At 31.2% G+C, this 14,806-nt stretch overlaps 1 protein-coding gene across 2 annotated transcripts in view; it reads right to left on the reverse strand.

Moving 5' to 3' along the window:
* Syx6 (Syntaxin 6) overlaps positions 1-14,762 on the reverse strand; it is a 62,571-nt gene extending 47,809 nt beyond the window's left edge. Inside the window, exon 1 of one of the 2 annotated variants that reach the window (XM_035377488.2) lies at positions 14,494-14,762. In XM_035377488.2, coding sequence (XP_035233379.1) covers positions 14,494-14,528 — 35 coding nt within the window. In that variant the 5' untranslated portion in view covers positions 14,529-14,762. The remainder of the gene's footprint in view (positions 1-14,493) is intronic. The other variant, XM_035377487.2, reaches the window with a different exon arrangement.
* Between the last annotated feature and the right edge of the window lie 44 nt (positions 14,763-14,806).

The raw sequence follows: 14,806 nt of genomic DNA on the forward strand, positions 1-14,806 counted from the left end.
GTTGATCTTTACAATATGGTAACTGGTAGTTTGGCGACATTTTGGAGGCGATAAAGGTTACTACCTGGGACCTTGGTAATAATGTGAGCAGTACTCAGTTCTGATTACGCATTATTTTGTGTGAGGGAAATGAGAGATCATGGGATATGTCATGTGATATTAATGGACGAATTACAGTTCTTTAATCGGAAAAGGGAGGTAGAAATCGGGAAAAAATCTGGAAATTTTGTATTTGGCTTTATTCTGTGTTGTGTGAAACAGAGTTGGTTAATTTTTGGATCCCATGGCCGTAACTAAAGTGAATTCGAAATGGGTATTTAGTGGTATTGAAAAGGGTAGTAATAAATGTTTGTTTAAGGTTGTGCAAGATAGAAATAAAGATGTTTTATTAAGTTATTTATTTTATCTGGTACCTTGCTGTGAAATATAAGTATGATTTTAAAGATCCTGAAACAGAAATAAGAAAAGTTTATCGGACATGTAATCAAGATTCTGAAGAAGATTAGGTAAGTTAGTATTTTTAATTATTTGAGGATATTATTTTTATGCATTGTTCTAAATGTAAGGTGGAAAGGAATTTGGTATTATTGGGAAAATTGTTATTAGCAATGATTTAGTTTAAAGTAATTAGGATTGTAAGGTAATTTTTATTAATTTAATGTATGTGCTCATTTATATTTTAAGTAGTGTTTTTGAATTTAATTATATTTTAATGAAATGATAGTTATTTTGTGAATTTTATGTTTGTAGGAATTTGGTATACGTTTTAGTTGAAGTAAACGTGCATGGAAATAATTTAAATATCTGACACTAAGTATTTGTAATGTTTGAGGTATGAATTCGTTGGTGACGTTTATAATATAATAGATGATTTAGAGGTAAAAGTTTTTGGATATTTTATTTATTTTATATGTGGAAATGTTCATATTTGGAAAGGGTAAATACTTTTTCGCGATCAGGTAATTTCATATATGTTCTTTTTACCGGGTTTAAAGATTGAGAAAATTGTCATGTATTTTCATGAAATTTTTCTAATTTATGAGAAAAAAGCAGTGTACATGGATATAGTGAAGAGTGTGCGCAATGCCATTTTTGTGCAATTCTGGGATGTTTTTTAAAGTAAAAATAAGTCGGCGTGTACATGGTTTATGTGTACGTGTTATTTTGAAAAATGCGTAAGGAGTATGGTATTGTGCACTTTTTCCCAATTTTGCAGTGAATATTTGTCATGATTAAGCAGTTTTGTTTGATAAAATTTCTACCATAAGTGTAATTCGGCTAGTAGATTGTTGGAAGAAGTGTTCAGTAGATAAAAAGAAAAGAAACATGTCTTTACTTCGTGAAGACAAAATGGCAGCGGGGGAAAAAGAAATAGAGGTTTGCTGTAGGAGAGTTGGTTGCCAAATTTTCGCCAAGTTACCATAATGTAAAGATCAACCAAAAATCTGATGCATACACCAAATGACTTGTATGTACTGAATATTAAATTATACGCATTTTCTCCTGCATTTCATTTAAGCTTATTTCCTCGAATTTCATTAGAAATATATTTCTCATTCAATTAATTCAGTTCTCACTTCACAGCAAGGCAAAAATACATAAAAGCTCAAAATATCTTCATTAAAAACTGAAAAATACAGAAAAACATAAAACACCAAATACAGTTAAAACAATAAAAAAAATTTTTTTTCAATTAAAATTACATTTTCTAAGCAAAAACAAGCAATTCGACACACAGGCAAGAAGGTAGATTTTTCAGTCCATAAAACTAAAAGTTTCTTTTTGGTCTCGCACGGCAAAAGGACACTTGAAAATGCAAAAAGACTTAATTCACTATTCTGCTAAGTTTCAAAATTAAACAAATATGGCTGCTTTGGTTTTAAAAAAAAAAAAAAAAAAAAGGCTTAGCAGCACATAAACAGCTTTTAATTTGTTGATAATTCTACAGTTAATGCATGCAGATTAAATAAGGCATAAATACCTTAAGCGAAACATAAGAACAACATAACCCTTTTTGGCTGATCTTTAGAATATGGTAACTGGTAGTTTGGCGACATTTTGGAGGCGATAAAGGTTACTACCTGGGACTTTGGTAATAATGTGAGCAATACTCAGTTCTGATTATGCATTATTTTGTGTGAGGGAAATGAGAGATCATGGGATATGTCATGTGATATTAATGGACGAATTACGGTTCTTTAATCGGAAAAGGGAGGTAGAAATCGGAAAAAAATCTGGAAATTTTGTATTTGGCTTTATTCTGTGTTGTGTGAAACAGAGTTGGTTAATTTTTGGATCCCATGGCCGTAACTAAAGTGAATTCGAAATGGGTATTTAGTGGTATTGAAAAGGGTAGTAATAAATGTTTGTTTAAGGTTGTGCAAGATAGAAATAAAGATGTTTTATTAAGTTATTTATTTTATCTGGTACCTTGCTGTGAAATATAAGTATGATTTTAAAGATCCTGAAACAGAAATAAGAAAAGTTTATCGGACATGTAATCAAGATTCTGAAGAAGATTAGGTAAGTTAGTATTTTTAATTATTTGAGGATATTATTTTTATGCATTGTTCTAAATGTAAGGTGGAAGTAAAGTAATTTGGTATTATTGGGAAAACTGTTATTAGCAATGATTTAGTTTAAAGTAATTAGGATCGTAAGCTAATTTTTTTGTTAATTTAATGTATGTGCTTATTTATATTTTAAGTAGTGTTTTTGAATTTAATTATATTTTAATTAAATGATAGTTATTTTGTGAATTTTATGTTTGTAGGAATTTGGTATACGTTTTAGTTGAAGTAAACGTGCATGGAAATAATTTAAATATTTGACACTAAGTATTTGTAATGTTTGCGGTATGAATTCGTTGGTGACGTTTATAATATAATAGATAATTTAGAGGTAAAAGTTTTTGGATATTTTATTTATTTTATACGTGGAAATCTTCATATTTGGAAAGGGTATATACTTTTTCGTTATTAGGTATTTTCATATATGTTCTTTTTAACGGGTTTAAAGATTAAGAAAATTGTCATGCATTTTCGTGAAATTTTTCTAATTTATGAGAAAAAAGGAGTGTACATGGATATGGTGAAGAGTGTGCACAATGCCATTTTTGTGCAATTCTGGGATTTTTTTTTTAAGTAAAAATAAGTCGACGTGTACATGGTTTAGTGATATTTTAATTAAATGATAGTTATTTTGTGAATTTTATGTTTGTAGGAATTTGGTATACGTTTTAGTTGAAGTAAACGTGCATGGAAATAATTTAAATATTTGACACTAAGTATTTGTATTGGTTGCGGTATGAATTCGTTGGTGACGTTTATAATATAATAGATGATTTAGAGGTAAAAGTTTTTGGAAATTTTATTTATTTTATATGTGGAAATGTTCATATTTGGAAAGGGTAAATACTTTTTCGCAATCAGGTAATTTCATATATGTTCTTTTTACCGGGTTTAAAGATTCAGAAAATTGTCATGTATTTTCGTGAAATTTTTCTAATTTATGAGAAAAAAGCAGTGTACATGGATATAGTGAAGAGTGTGCGCAATGCCATTTTTATGTAATTCTGGGATTTTTTTTAAGTAAAAATAAGTTGACGTGTACATGGTTTATGCGTACGTGTTATTTTGAAAAACGCGTAAGGAGTATGGTATTGTGCACTTTTTCCCAATTTTGCAGTGAATATTTGTCATGATTAAGCAGTTTTGTTTGATAAAATTTCTACCATAAGTGTAATTCGGCTAGTAGATTGTTGGAAGAAGTGTTCAGTAGATAAAAAGAAAAGAAACATGTCTTTACTTCGTGAAGACAAAATGGCAGCGGGGGAAAAAGAAATAGAGGTTTGCTGTAGGAGAGTTGGTTGCCAAATTTTCGCCAAGTTACCATAATGTAAAGATCAACCAAAAATCTGATGCATACACCAAATGACTTGTATGTACTGAATATTAAATTATACGCATTTTCTCCTGCATTTCATTTAAGCTTATTTCCTCGAATTTCATTAAATATATTTCTCATTCAATTAATTCAGTTCTCACTTCACAGCAAGGCAAAAATACATAAAAGCTCAAAATATCTTCATTAAAAACTGAAAAATACAGAAAAACATAAAACACCAAATACAGTTAAAACAATAAAAAAAATTTTTTTTCAATTAAAATTACATTTTCTAAGCAAAAACAAGCAATTCGACACACAGGCAAGAAGGTAGATTTTTCAGTCCATAAAACTAAAAGTTTCTTTTTGGTCTCGCACGGCAAAAGGACACTTGAAAATGCAAAAAGACTTAATTCACTATTCTGCTAAGTTTCAAAATTAAACAAATATGGCTGCTTTGGTTTTAAAAAAAAAAAAAAAAAAAAGGCTTAGCAGCACATAAACAGCTTTTAATTTGTTGATAATTCTACAGTTAATGCATGCAGATTAAATAAGGCATAAATACCTTAAGCGAAACATAAGAACAACATAACCCTTTTTGGCTGATCTTTAGAATATGGTAACTGGTAGTTTGGCGACATTTTGGAGGCGATAAAGGTTACTACCTGGGACTTTGGTAATAATGTGAGCAATACTCAGTTCTGATTATGCATTATTTTGTGTGAGGGAAATGAGAGATCATGGGATATGTCATGTGATATTAATGGACGAATTACGGTTCTTTAATCGGAAAAGGGAGGTAGAAATCGGGAAAAAATCTGGAAATTTTGTATTTGGCTTTATTCTGTGTTGTGTGAAACAGAGTTGGTTAATTTTTGGATCCCATGGCCGTAACTAAAGTGAATTCGAAATGGGTATTTAGTGGTATTGAAAAGGGTAGTAATAAATGTTTGTTTAAGGTTGTGCAAGATAGAAATAAAGATGTTTTATTAAGTTATTTATTTTATCTGGTACCTTGCTGTGAAATATAAGTATGATTTTAAAGATCCTGAAACAGAAATAAGAAAAGTTTATCGGACATGTAATCAAGATTCTGAAGAAGATTAGGTAAGTTAGTATTTTTAATTATTTGAGGATATTATTTTTATGCATTGTTCTAAATGTAAGGTGGAAGTAAAGTAATTTGGTATTATTGGGAAAACTGTTATTAGCAATGATTTAGTTTAAAGTAATTAGGATCGTAAGCTAATTTTTTTGTTAATTTAATGTATGTGCTTATTTATATTTTAAGTAGTGTTTTTGAATTTAATTATATTTTAATTAAATGATAGTTATTTTGTGAATTTTATGTTTGTAGGAATTTGGTATACGTTTTAGTTGAAGTAAACGTGCATGGAAATAATTTAAATATTTGACACTAAGTATTTGTAATGTTTGCGGTATGAATTCGTTGGTGACGTTTATAATATAATAGATAATTTAGAGGTAAAAGTTTTTGGATATTTTATTTATTTTATACGTGGAAATCTTCATATTTGGAAAGGGTATATACTTTTTCGTTATTAGGTATTTTCATATATGTTCTTTTTAACGGGTTTAAAGATTAAGAAAATTGTCATGCATTTTCGTGAAATTTTTCTAATTTATGAGAAAAAAGGAGTGTACATGGATATGGTGAAGAGTGTGCACAATGCCATTTTTGTGCAATTCTGGGATTTTTTTTTTAAGTAAAAATAAGTCGACGTGTACATGGTTTAGTGATATTTTAATTAAATGATAGTTATTTTGTGAATTTTATGTTTGTAGGAATTTGGTATACGTTTTAGTTGAAGTAAACGTGCATGGAAATAATTTAAATATTTGACACTAAGTATTTGTATTGGTTGCGGTATGAATTCGTTGGTGACGTTTATAATATAATAGATGATTTAGAGGTAAAAGTTTTTGGAAATTTTATTTATTTTATATGTGGAAATGTTCATATTTGGAAAGGGTAAATACTTTTTCGCAATCAGGTAATTTCATATATGTTCTTTTTACCGGGTTTAAAGATTCAGAAAATTGTCATGTATTTTCGTGAAATTTTTCTAATTTATGAGAAAAAAGCAGTGTACATGGATATAGTGAAGAGTGTGCGCAATGCCATTTTTATGTAATTCTGGGATTTTTTTTAAGTAAAAATAAGTTGACGTGTACATGGTTTATGCGTATGTGTTATTTTGAAAAACGCGTAAGGAGTATGGTATTGTGCACTTTTTCCCAATTTTGCAGTGAATATTTGTCATGATTAAGCAGTTTTGTTAGATAAAATTTCTAGCATAAGGGTAATTCGGCTAGTAGATTGTTGGAAGAAGTGTTCAGTAGATAAAAAGAAAAGAAACATGTCTTCACGAAGTAAAATGGCGGTGGGAAAAAAAAAAATAGAGGGTTGCTGTAGGAGAGTTGGTCGCCAAATTTTCGCCAAAAAATCGCCAAGTTACCATAATGTAAAGATCAACCTTATTTTTATAGCAAAAAATGCATAATTTACCAACATATAAGAATAACAAAACTGAGGCCACTGAGCCAAGTAACAGAGTGGGTGTGTATACATATATATATACTTTTGGTGTAGTCGATTGCAGCCAAAAAGGGAGGGTGCACAACTGCATGTTACAGCAGTCCTATATACAGCATTTCAACATTCTGAAGCTACTCGTTTTCAAGTTATACGCAGTACATACATACTTACAGAAACCACAAAAAAATTTCTTCTGAAGTCATTTTAAATCAGTTTTATAATTCATATGGGGAAAAAAGGTGCTTTATTGTGTCCTTACATACAGATGTCATGCAAAAACATCGTGAAATTGCATTCAATAGCGGTTAAAATGAATATTTTCGTTGAAATATATCCCAAATTTTTCACGAGTACAATACTTCCTTTACTTTGTATCATAATCTTGTTTACTTTGTACAAAAAAGTAAAAATGCCAAACCTCATAAGTAAGTTTGGTAAAAGTATATTTATGGGTTTCCTTGGCGAAAACTGGCGTTACATGGATACCGAGTTTCTGCAATTCTTTGACTAGGCATTGCACAATACCTTGACTTTATCCATGCACACGTCAACCTATTTTCGCTTACAAAAAAAAAAAAAAAAAATCACAGAATTGCACAAACTTGGCATTGCGTACACCCTCGACTTTGTCCATGCTCACATTTATATATTTTCACTTAAAAATCAAAGAAGCACCCAATTCTAGGTAAAAGTATATTTACGGAACATTCAATTACTTGGGTTCCATAAATGAAACAACTTGGCGATGGCAGATTGCCCAAAGAGGCACATTTTCAGAAACAGCACTTTTTGTGTGAAAAACAACATTATAGCAATTGGTCATACAGATCATTAGAGCAGAAAAAAACTATTGGAACATTTTATGGGTTATGGCAGTACTTATTATGATTATCTGCCAAAAGGAAGAAATATCTTTATAGAGGATTAAGTTCTTCATAAAGAGAGAACCTGGAAAATAGCTAATACACCATAAAGTCTGTAATTCGTGTTATGTCACAAATTTTAATTACATTAACACGTGTTTTAAGTTATGATTATTCTGGTATTTTTTATTTGTACTCATGTATATTTTAAGCTGGTAAAAAGAGTTTTCTTAAGTTGTTAGGGCTTTATTTGGCTCATTATTCTTGAGACTGTAGTGTAAACAAAGACAAGAAACAGTTGCAAGAGCCACCTGGTTTATGGCCTTTTACTACCAGTTGTGTTGTCGCTTTCTTCGCTGGTGGTCTTTTTACTAATGGTGTTGTAACAAAAATCGTCTTCCTTTCGCTTTGTTCAATTCGCAATGTTACTTTATGTAAGCTTAGGTAATTGGACTTTCTTATCACTAGTTTTCACTTGTTAGTTGGGGGGAAGCTGTCCACTTTACTTTCCCACATTCTGAGTACAGATGTTTGACTTCATTGTCATATTTTTCTTGTTTTTGATTCATTGTGGGGGTGGAATTTCTCAGTTAAAGTAAAATTCTGGGATTGGTAATATTTAATTTTATGACTTTTTGTAGGCCTATGAACTTACAGAGGCGGAGAAACTGGGATTTCTTGGGAGGCTTGCAACTTGTTAGATTCATTCTGATTCTGATTTTTGAGAAAAAAGGAAAAGGAGAAAAAGTGTGTGGGGGCTTGATTTCTTGCGGGTCTTGCTCTCGCGAGCAGCATGTACAAGCTGCGAATTTGGATTTCTCTCAGCTTTCAGCTGATGAGAATTTTGCTCAAGTTGAGACAAAATGCTCTACGCAATATATAGCTTCGCTGCTTCTTCATTATAGTTTTCTGATAATTTTAATTAGACATTCTCGAGGTGATGCAGGTACCAGTGGATTTCTTGTTTATCCTGCCTAGTGCCTTTTCAGTTTGGGTCCTTTTAAGGTGTTTTTTCCTGATTTATTGAAGTGTTCCTGATAAAGACTGTTCCTGATATAAAAGAAGTATCCTGATACCTGTGTTTTTCCTTGGGTCTTGATTTTGTGGAAGCGTTAGCATTCCTGATTAAAAATGTTCCTGATTTAAAAGAAGTTGGACTATCTAAAACTCTGTATTAAACAGTCGATGATGGCACTCCCAATTTCTTCGAAGGGTCAATGAAATGAGTTAGACGATCTGTTGAACTATTAACACTCCGTATTAATCAGCTGATAATGGCATTCCCAGTTTCTTCGAAGGGTCAACAAAATGAGCTGGACGATCTGTTGAAATATTAAAACTCTGTATTTATCCATCAATGATGGCACATGCGAGAAAATAGGAGTTTGTTGCATGAACTTCACCCTGTGAGTGATGATTTTTTTTAATATATGTTGTCTTACAAATATTACAAATATTCCTGAATTATAAGTAATGTTTAATTATGTAAATATACCGGAAATTAAATAGTAATCATTTTTAATATATTGTAAACTGAGAGGTGATTAGAATATTTTGAATAATGACCAGTTAATTTAAAGCCTGTAAATGAAGGATTCGTTTACCAGCTCAATTAGTGAGCAATTGAATGTCAAAAATAGTAAACTTACAAATTAATATGACTATGTTAATTTTGGAATGAATGAGAATGAGTGTTATTTTTCTCTTAAGGTTTCTAAATTCTTGTAAGCTGAATTGTGTGTGACTTTATATGTTACCTTTTCATAGTTAAATATGTGGTAGGACTGACTGATCAGTTATCCAATATTTAGGAATATAATATTATTCTAGAAATTAATAAATATGTTTGATATATATTTTATGTTTCATTTGTTTAATTTTGTGTGTAATTTACTGTGGTCTGTCATGTCCCTCCATTTGTTTGAGGCAGGAGGCTTTTAAGAAACATGGAGCTTTTATTGAATTTGTGTTGTCGTTTTTCCCTAGTGGGCTTCAAAATGTGTCTTATTGTACTAATTCATTACCACTATATAATTGTTCTTATATGAGAAATGAATGATTTTGATTTTTAGTTAGTTTGTCTGGCACCTAGAAAGTTTAAAGGTGTAAATTTTAAAAAGTATAAAACACCTAATTATCAGTTATTTAACATCCGGACATCCATTATCCGAAATTATCTATAACCCGGACCTCAAAGCCACAAACATTTTTTTCCATGTGCTTTACGCATGCACGTTTAATGTATAATGGACAGTATAAGCTAGGCTAAAATTATCTTTACCGATTCTAAGGCATTTCAGTTAATGTTGCAGATCGTGCTGTTCCTTAATCTTCTAATTGGATCCAGCTTATTATTTTTTTGCAGACTGTTAGAGCAATTTTATAAAAATTAAGCTTCAACTTTCGATTATGTCAAAAAGCAAAAAGTGTTCCTAATTCTGGAGCTGCCAAAGGATTTACAAAGCGAAAGCATGTTTCGATGTCCATCAAACAAAAGTGGAATTGCTGCAAAAAATGGATAAAGGCATATCCGCCTCAAAATTATGCAAGAAGTATGACATAAGCAAAAAGAAAAAGGAACTTTTTGAATTTTTTGTGGATTCTGACAACCCACTAAGTAATGAACAACAGAAAAAGGGTTCGTTATGCTAAAAGTGATGATCATGACAAAGTGATGATTGAATGGGTCAGACAGCGTCGCAGCAAGGGCGTGCCATTGACAGGTCCAATGCTAACGATCACTAGTGAACAATTATCTCCAGAACAAATTTACAACACTGATGAAACTGGTCTTTTCTGGCAATATGTACCGTGGAAGACCTTGGCAACCTCTACAGAAAAGGCTCTAAATGGTGATAAAGATTCCAAAGTGAGACTAACAATTATAGCGTGCGTAAATGCTGCAGGAACACACAAGTGCAAACTTTTCGTAATCGGAAAACATGCACAACCTTGAGCATTTAAAGGAGTAACGATTTCCCCCGTTATATATCTTGCAAATAAAAGGAGCGTGGATGACACAAGCATTGATGAATGATTGGTTTGAAAATCATTTTATACTAAAGGTTCAGTAACATTTGAATTCGGTTGGTTTACCAGACGACTCAAAAATAGTCCTGATTGTTGACAACTGTTCAGTGAATACTTCACTCAAAGTTTTAGCAAAAGATAATGTATCTGTATTATTCTTCCCTCCAAATTGTACGTCTATCATTCAGCCTATGGATATGGGAATAGTGCACGCACTGAAATGCAAATATAAAGTAGCATTTTAAAAATCTATGTTAAATTTCTTGAATAATGGCAAGACTATGCAAGACTTTTTTAAAATTTTTTAGCATAAAATCTGCTGCATGGAGCATCGCAAAATCGTGGGAGTATGCGTCTCCAGATACGTTAAAAAATGCTTGACATAATTTATGGCTAGCTACCATATTCCATGGTGAGGACAATGAAGATGATAGCCGCGAATTTGAAGGTTTTCGAATATAGCAAACTAAAGATGAAATTTTCCAGTTATTGGATTTTGTAAAGAAATGTGAAGAAGCGGTAATAAATGAAGATGACATAACAGAAGTTTTTCATTGCGACAACAATGCCCCAATCATCAATCAATTAACAGATGGCGAAATCTGTAGTAAGGTTCTAGATCCAGAAAATACTGCTTCCGATAGTGAAGACAGTGACAAAGAGGTTATTGAAAACGAAAAAATTTCGATTGACAAATTAGTCGGTATTCTCGACACAGCAATTACAGGACTTAAACAGTGGAACTTTGTAACTGAACAAGGAATTATGTCTGTTTATAGAATAAATGAGAAAGTATTAGCACAAAAAACGAAGCAGCTTAAACAACTTACATTGAAAGAAATGTTTAATAGAGTAAACAAATAAATATTAAGCTTTTTTTTTTTTTGTAAATTTTGATACCCTTTAGATCATAATTGCTCTTTATTTTATAAATTACGGTTTCATATTTTTAATTGTATAATTTCTGCATGCCATCTTACCAGACTTAAATTGATGATCTATAATCCAGAAAAACCCCTAATATGGAATCGCCGAAGTCCCGACGAGTCCGGATTACAGACTTGGTACTGTAATAATTGTGTTTCAAAGGGACACTGGCTTGTATTTACATTAAAAAGGGCACGGTAAACCATGGGTATACATGGAATACAGAGCATGGTAAACCATAGGCAGGTAACGTTTTCTTTGAGATTTAACCCTTAATAAAGCTACTAATATTCAGCAGACTTTCTCATTTATGTGATCACTGGTGAAGAATTGCAAGATTTTGAACTATCATACAAAACTGAATTGTGGAGAAAGTTGTTTTTACAGACTGGATAGAAAATTCAAGGATATCAGAAGATTCTTAAAGTTTCATATGCTTGCTAAGCCTACTTTACTCCATTCAAACTTCTGAATTAAAAAAATATGAATGCCAATTAAATTATGATCACAGTGGCATAAATAAGAAAGAATTACCCTGAAACAAGCAAAATATTTCAGAGTTTTATTTCTATTACTGCTTTGGAAATGAAATAGAATAGTTAAAGGATGGTCACTATGAATTTTTACAGTTTATTCTAAAATATAACTCTAACATGCATTTCCAAATAGTGTAGTACTACCATGAACTTTCTCACAACTGCTGTAAGTGTTTCTTGTTGCAAAAGGAATTTTTCTACATGATAATCAATCAAGAAGCCCTTGAGACATAAAAACAGCGAGCACCTTGCACTTAGAAATCTTATATTGCATTGTCTCCAGAATGAATAATGTAATGAGTTAAATTTTTAGAATAACACCAACAGTTTTGCTACCAGAAAAACAAGCAAAAGAAAACATTAAAATGTTGGAATGTTTAGAGTTGACTTTAGGGTACCCCTTGTATTTATGATAACCTGAGTAGTTGAATGTTATGGAAACCCTATTATGACATAATCTTTTGCATTATTCTGGGAAAGTTTTAATCATGGGATGTTTTGCAAGGGCTTTCGTGGTGTGTTTGTGTGATTAAAAAGTACATTGCTTGTTTCATTGTTTAGACGGTAGAATGGCTGAACGTAGTAAAGTTAATTTAAAGTTTGTGTACGATTTGGAATGAAAGGAAAAAAGTGCATTAATTGACAGGTGTGTAAATGAAGATTTACTTAATAGCCATTTTCCAGACAGTCCGGAACTACATAGGATATTTTTTACTCTTAGTTTTGTAAATTTATGTGCTGTAGCCGATATACAGATTCTAGTTCAGATAATTTTAGGAAGTTTTTGGATGCTGTTAAGGATTTTTCCTTTTTTATGTTATTTTATTGTTTGGCTTAAAATGTAGTTTCTTGAGATTATGCGTTTTTTGTTTGCCTCTAGAACTGGGTGCTCCTTTGACTTTTTAAGTGAAAATATATCAATGTGTACATGGACAAATTCAAGGAAGTGTGCAAAGCCTAGTTTGTGCAATTCTCTGATGTTTTTCTAAGTGAAAATAGATCGATGCGTATATGGATAAAGTCAAGGGAGTGCACAATGCCATTTTTGTGCAATTCTGGGATTTTTTTTAAGGTGAAAATAGGTTGATGTGTACATGGATACTGAGTTTGGGCAATTCTTTATCTTTTTATTTTGGCTTTGTGTAGCGGCAATTTTTGCCACAAAAAACGCCGCTATGCAAGCCAAAGAATTGCACAAACTCGGTATCCATGTACCATCAAAAATCACCAAGTTTTGCCAAGGGGTACCCTAAAATATACTTTTACCATTGCATTTAAGGTTAAAAACTCAACACAGAACTCTAAATAATTTTTCTGTATATTGATTTGATATTTTATAGATCTGCTACTCACTGAGAATGGCAGCATATGAATAACTTGCATGCTAAACTTTTTGCTGTGCCACCGGTAGGAAATGAATAAAGCCAATAAGCTATTCGTTATTTAACTTGTCATTCACGACAATCATCTTTCATGCAACTGACTGATAATTACTAAGAATTCAATAAGACTAATAAGAAATATAACAAGTGCTGTAATGGCAATAACAGTTTCCTCCACAGAAAAATTTACGGTTAATGTTTACAATTGGTTGCCCCTTGTGTTTTAGCGATTCTTTTTTGATGCCAAGATCGGCACCAGGAAGGCACAATTTCAAGATGGCCGCTACACAAAACAAAAATAAAAAGTCAAAGAATTGCACAAACTCTGTGTCCATGTACACATCGATCTGTTCTCACTTAAAAAAAACATCCCAGAATTGCACAAACTAGGCATTGTGCATTGCCTTAAATTTATCCATGTTCACATCAATCTATTTTCATTTTTAAAAAAAATCAGGAAGCTAAAACAAAGTTAAAACTATCATGGTAGTTTAGATAAAACAAAGTTAAAACTATCAACAAAGGTTTCATCACCAAAATTAAAAAAAAATTGTTGCTAATCGAAGGGGCACACAATTCTACACCTAGAGCCAAATTTATTAACAGAAATACGACTTTTACAGTTTACATTTGAAAGATAGGCAGTTTTCATATAATTGAAAGAAATATAATGGCATTACACAAATGAAAATTAAGAAATGAAAGGAACATTAAGCTATAGTAATAAATAAGACTTTAAAAAGAACCCAAGAAAGCAAGAAAATAAAGGTGCACTTATTTAAAAACTCCTTCTAGAATTATAACGTATTATTCATCTAGAATTTATGAAAGATGTTACTAGGAAGGGAGGGGGAAAAAAAAGCTTTTCAGTTGTTTGGCAATGCATGCTTGTCACAAATGGGCTCTACAATGTGTAATTATGATAAATTCACTTTAAAAGGGTGTATCTCTAAAACTTTTTTATTCGCATAAAAACTCTTATGCTTCATTCTGCATAAATAATTGTGAAGATGAAGTTCAAATTAGTTAATATGGGAAGTAGATGAGTACTTACTGTAACTTTTATTTCCACAATGTTTTTTAAATGCGTGTAATGTTAATTTTAATAATGTATGAAAATATAAAAATAAATATACTTTTTAAGAAAAGTACTAATGAAGTTTAACATAAAAAATTAGTTCCATCACTGAGAAATATTATCATACCGGGGAAATATGGCACTGAATGAATTGAAAAATTGCTTATTTTTTCATAGACCTTTTGCACATATCACCAGAATTTAAAATAGCAAATAATAGTTAAAGACTCACTTTTTTACAACGAAAAAAGGATCTTCCACTGTCATATCCTTTCTATTTTGCCCATGCAATCACACAAATAAGGTCCATTTAAATACCGAAAGTCACTAATTGATATACAGAAACAAGAGTTATGAAAAATTTAATTAATCAAACATTCATGAAATCCATTGGCTTATTTTTCAAAAAACAACAACCTTAAATCAAATAATTTCCCTGAAAAATTACAACCGGCCACACTGCGTATCAAATGTATACACAACCCTCAAGACTTATTTTCCAATGCCACTCATTAAACATGTAGCTAGAAAAACGATAAAATAGA

This window comes from Stegodyphus dumicola, chromosome 8, assembly GCF_044657685.1.
Source record: "Stegodyphus dumicola isolate Sdum_Otavi_A_Nest chromosome 8, ASM4465768v1".
Taxonomy (NCBI): Eukaryota; Metazoa; Arthropoda; class Arachnida; order Araneae; family Eresidae; genus Stegodyphus; species Stegodyphus dumicola.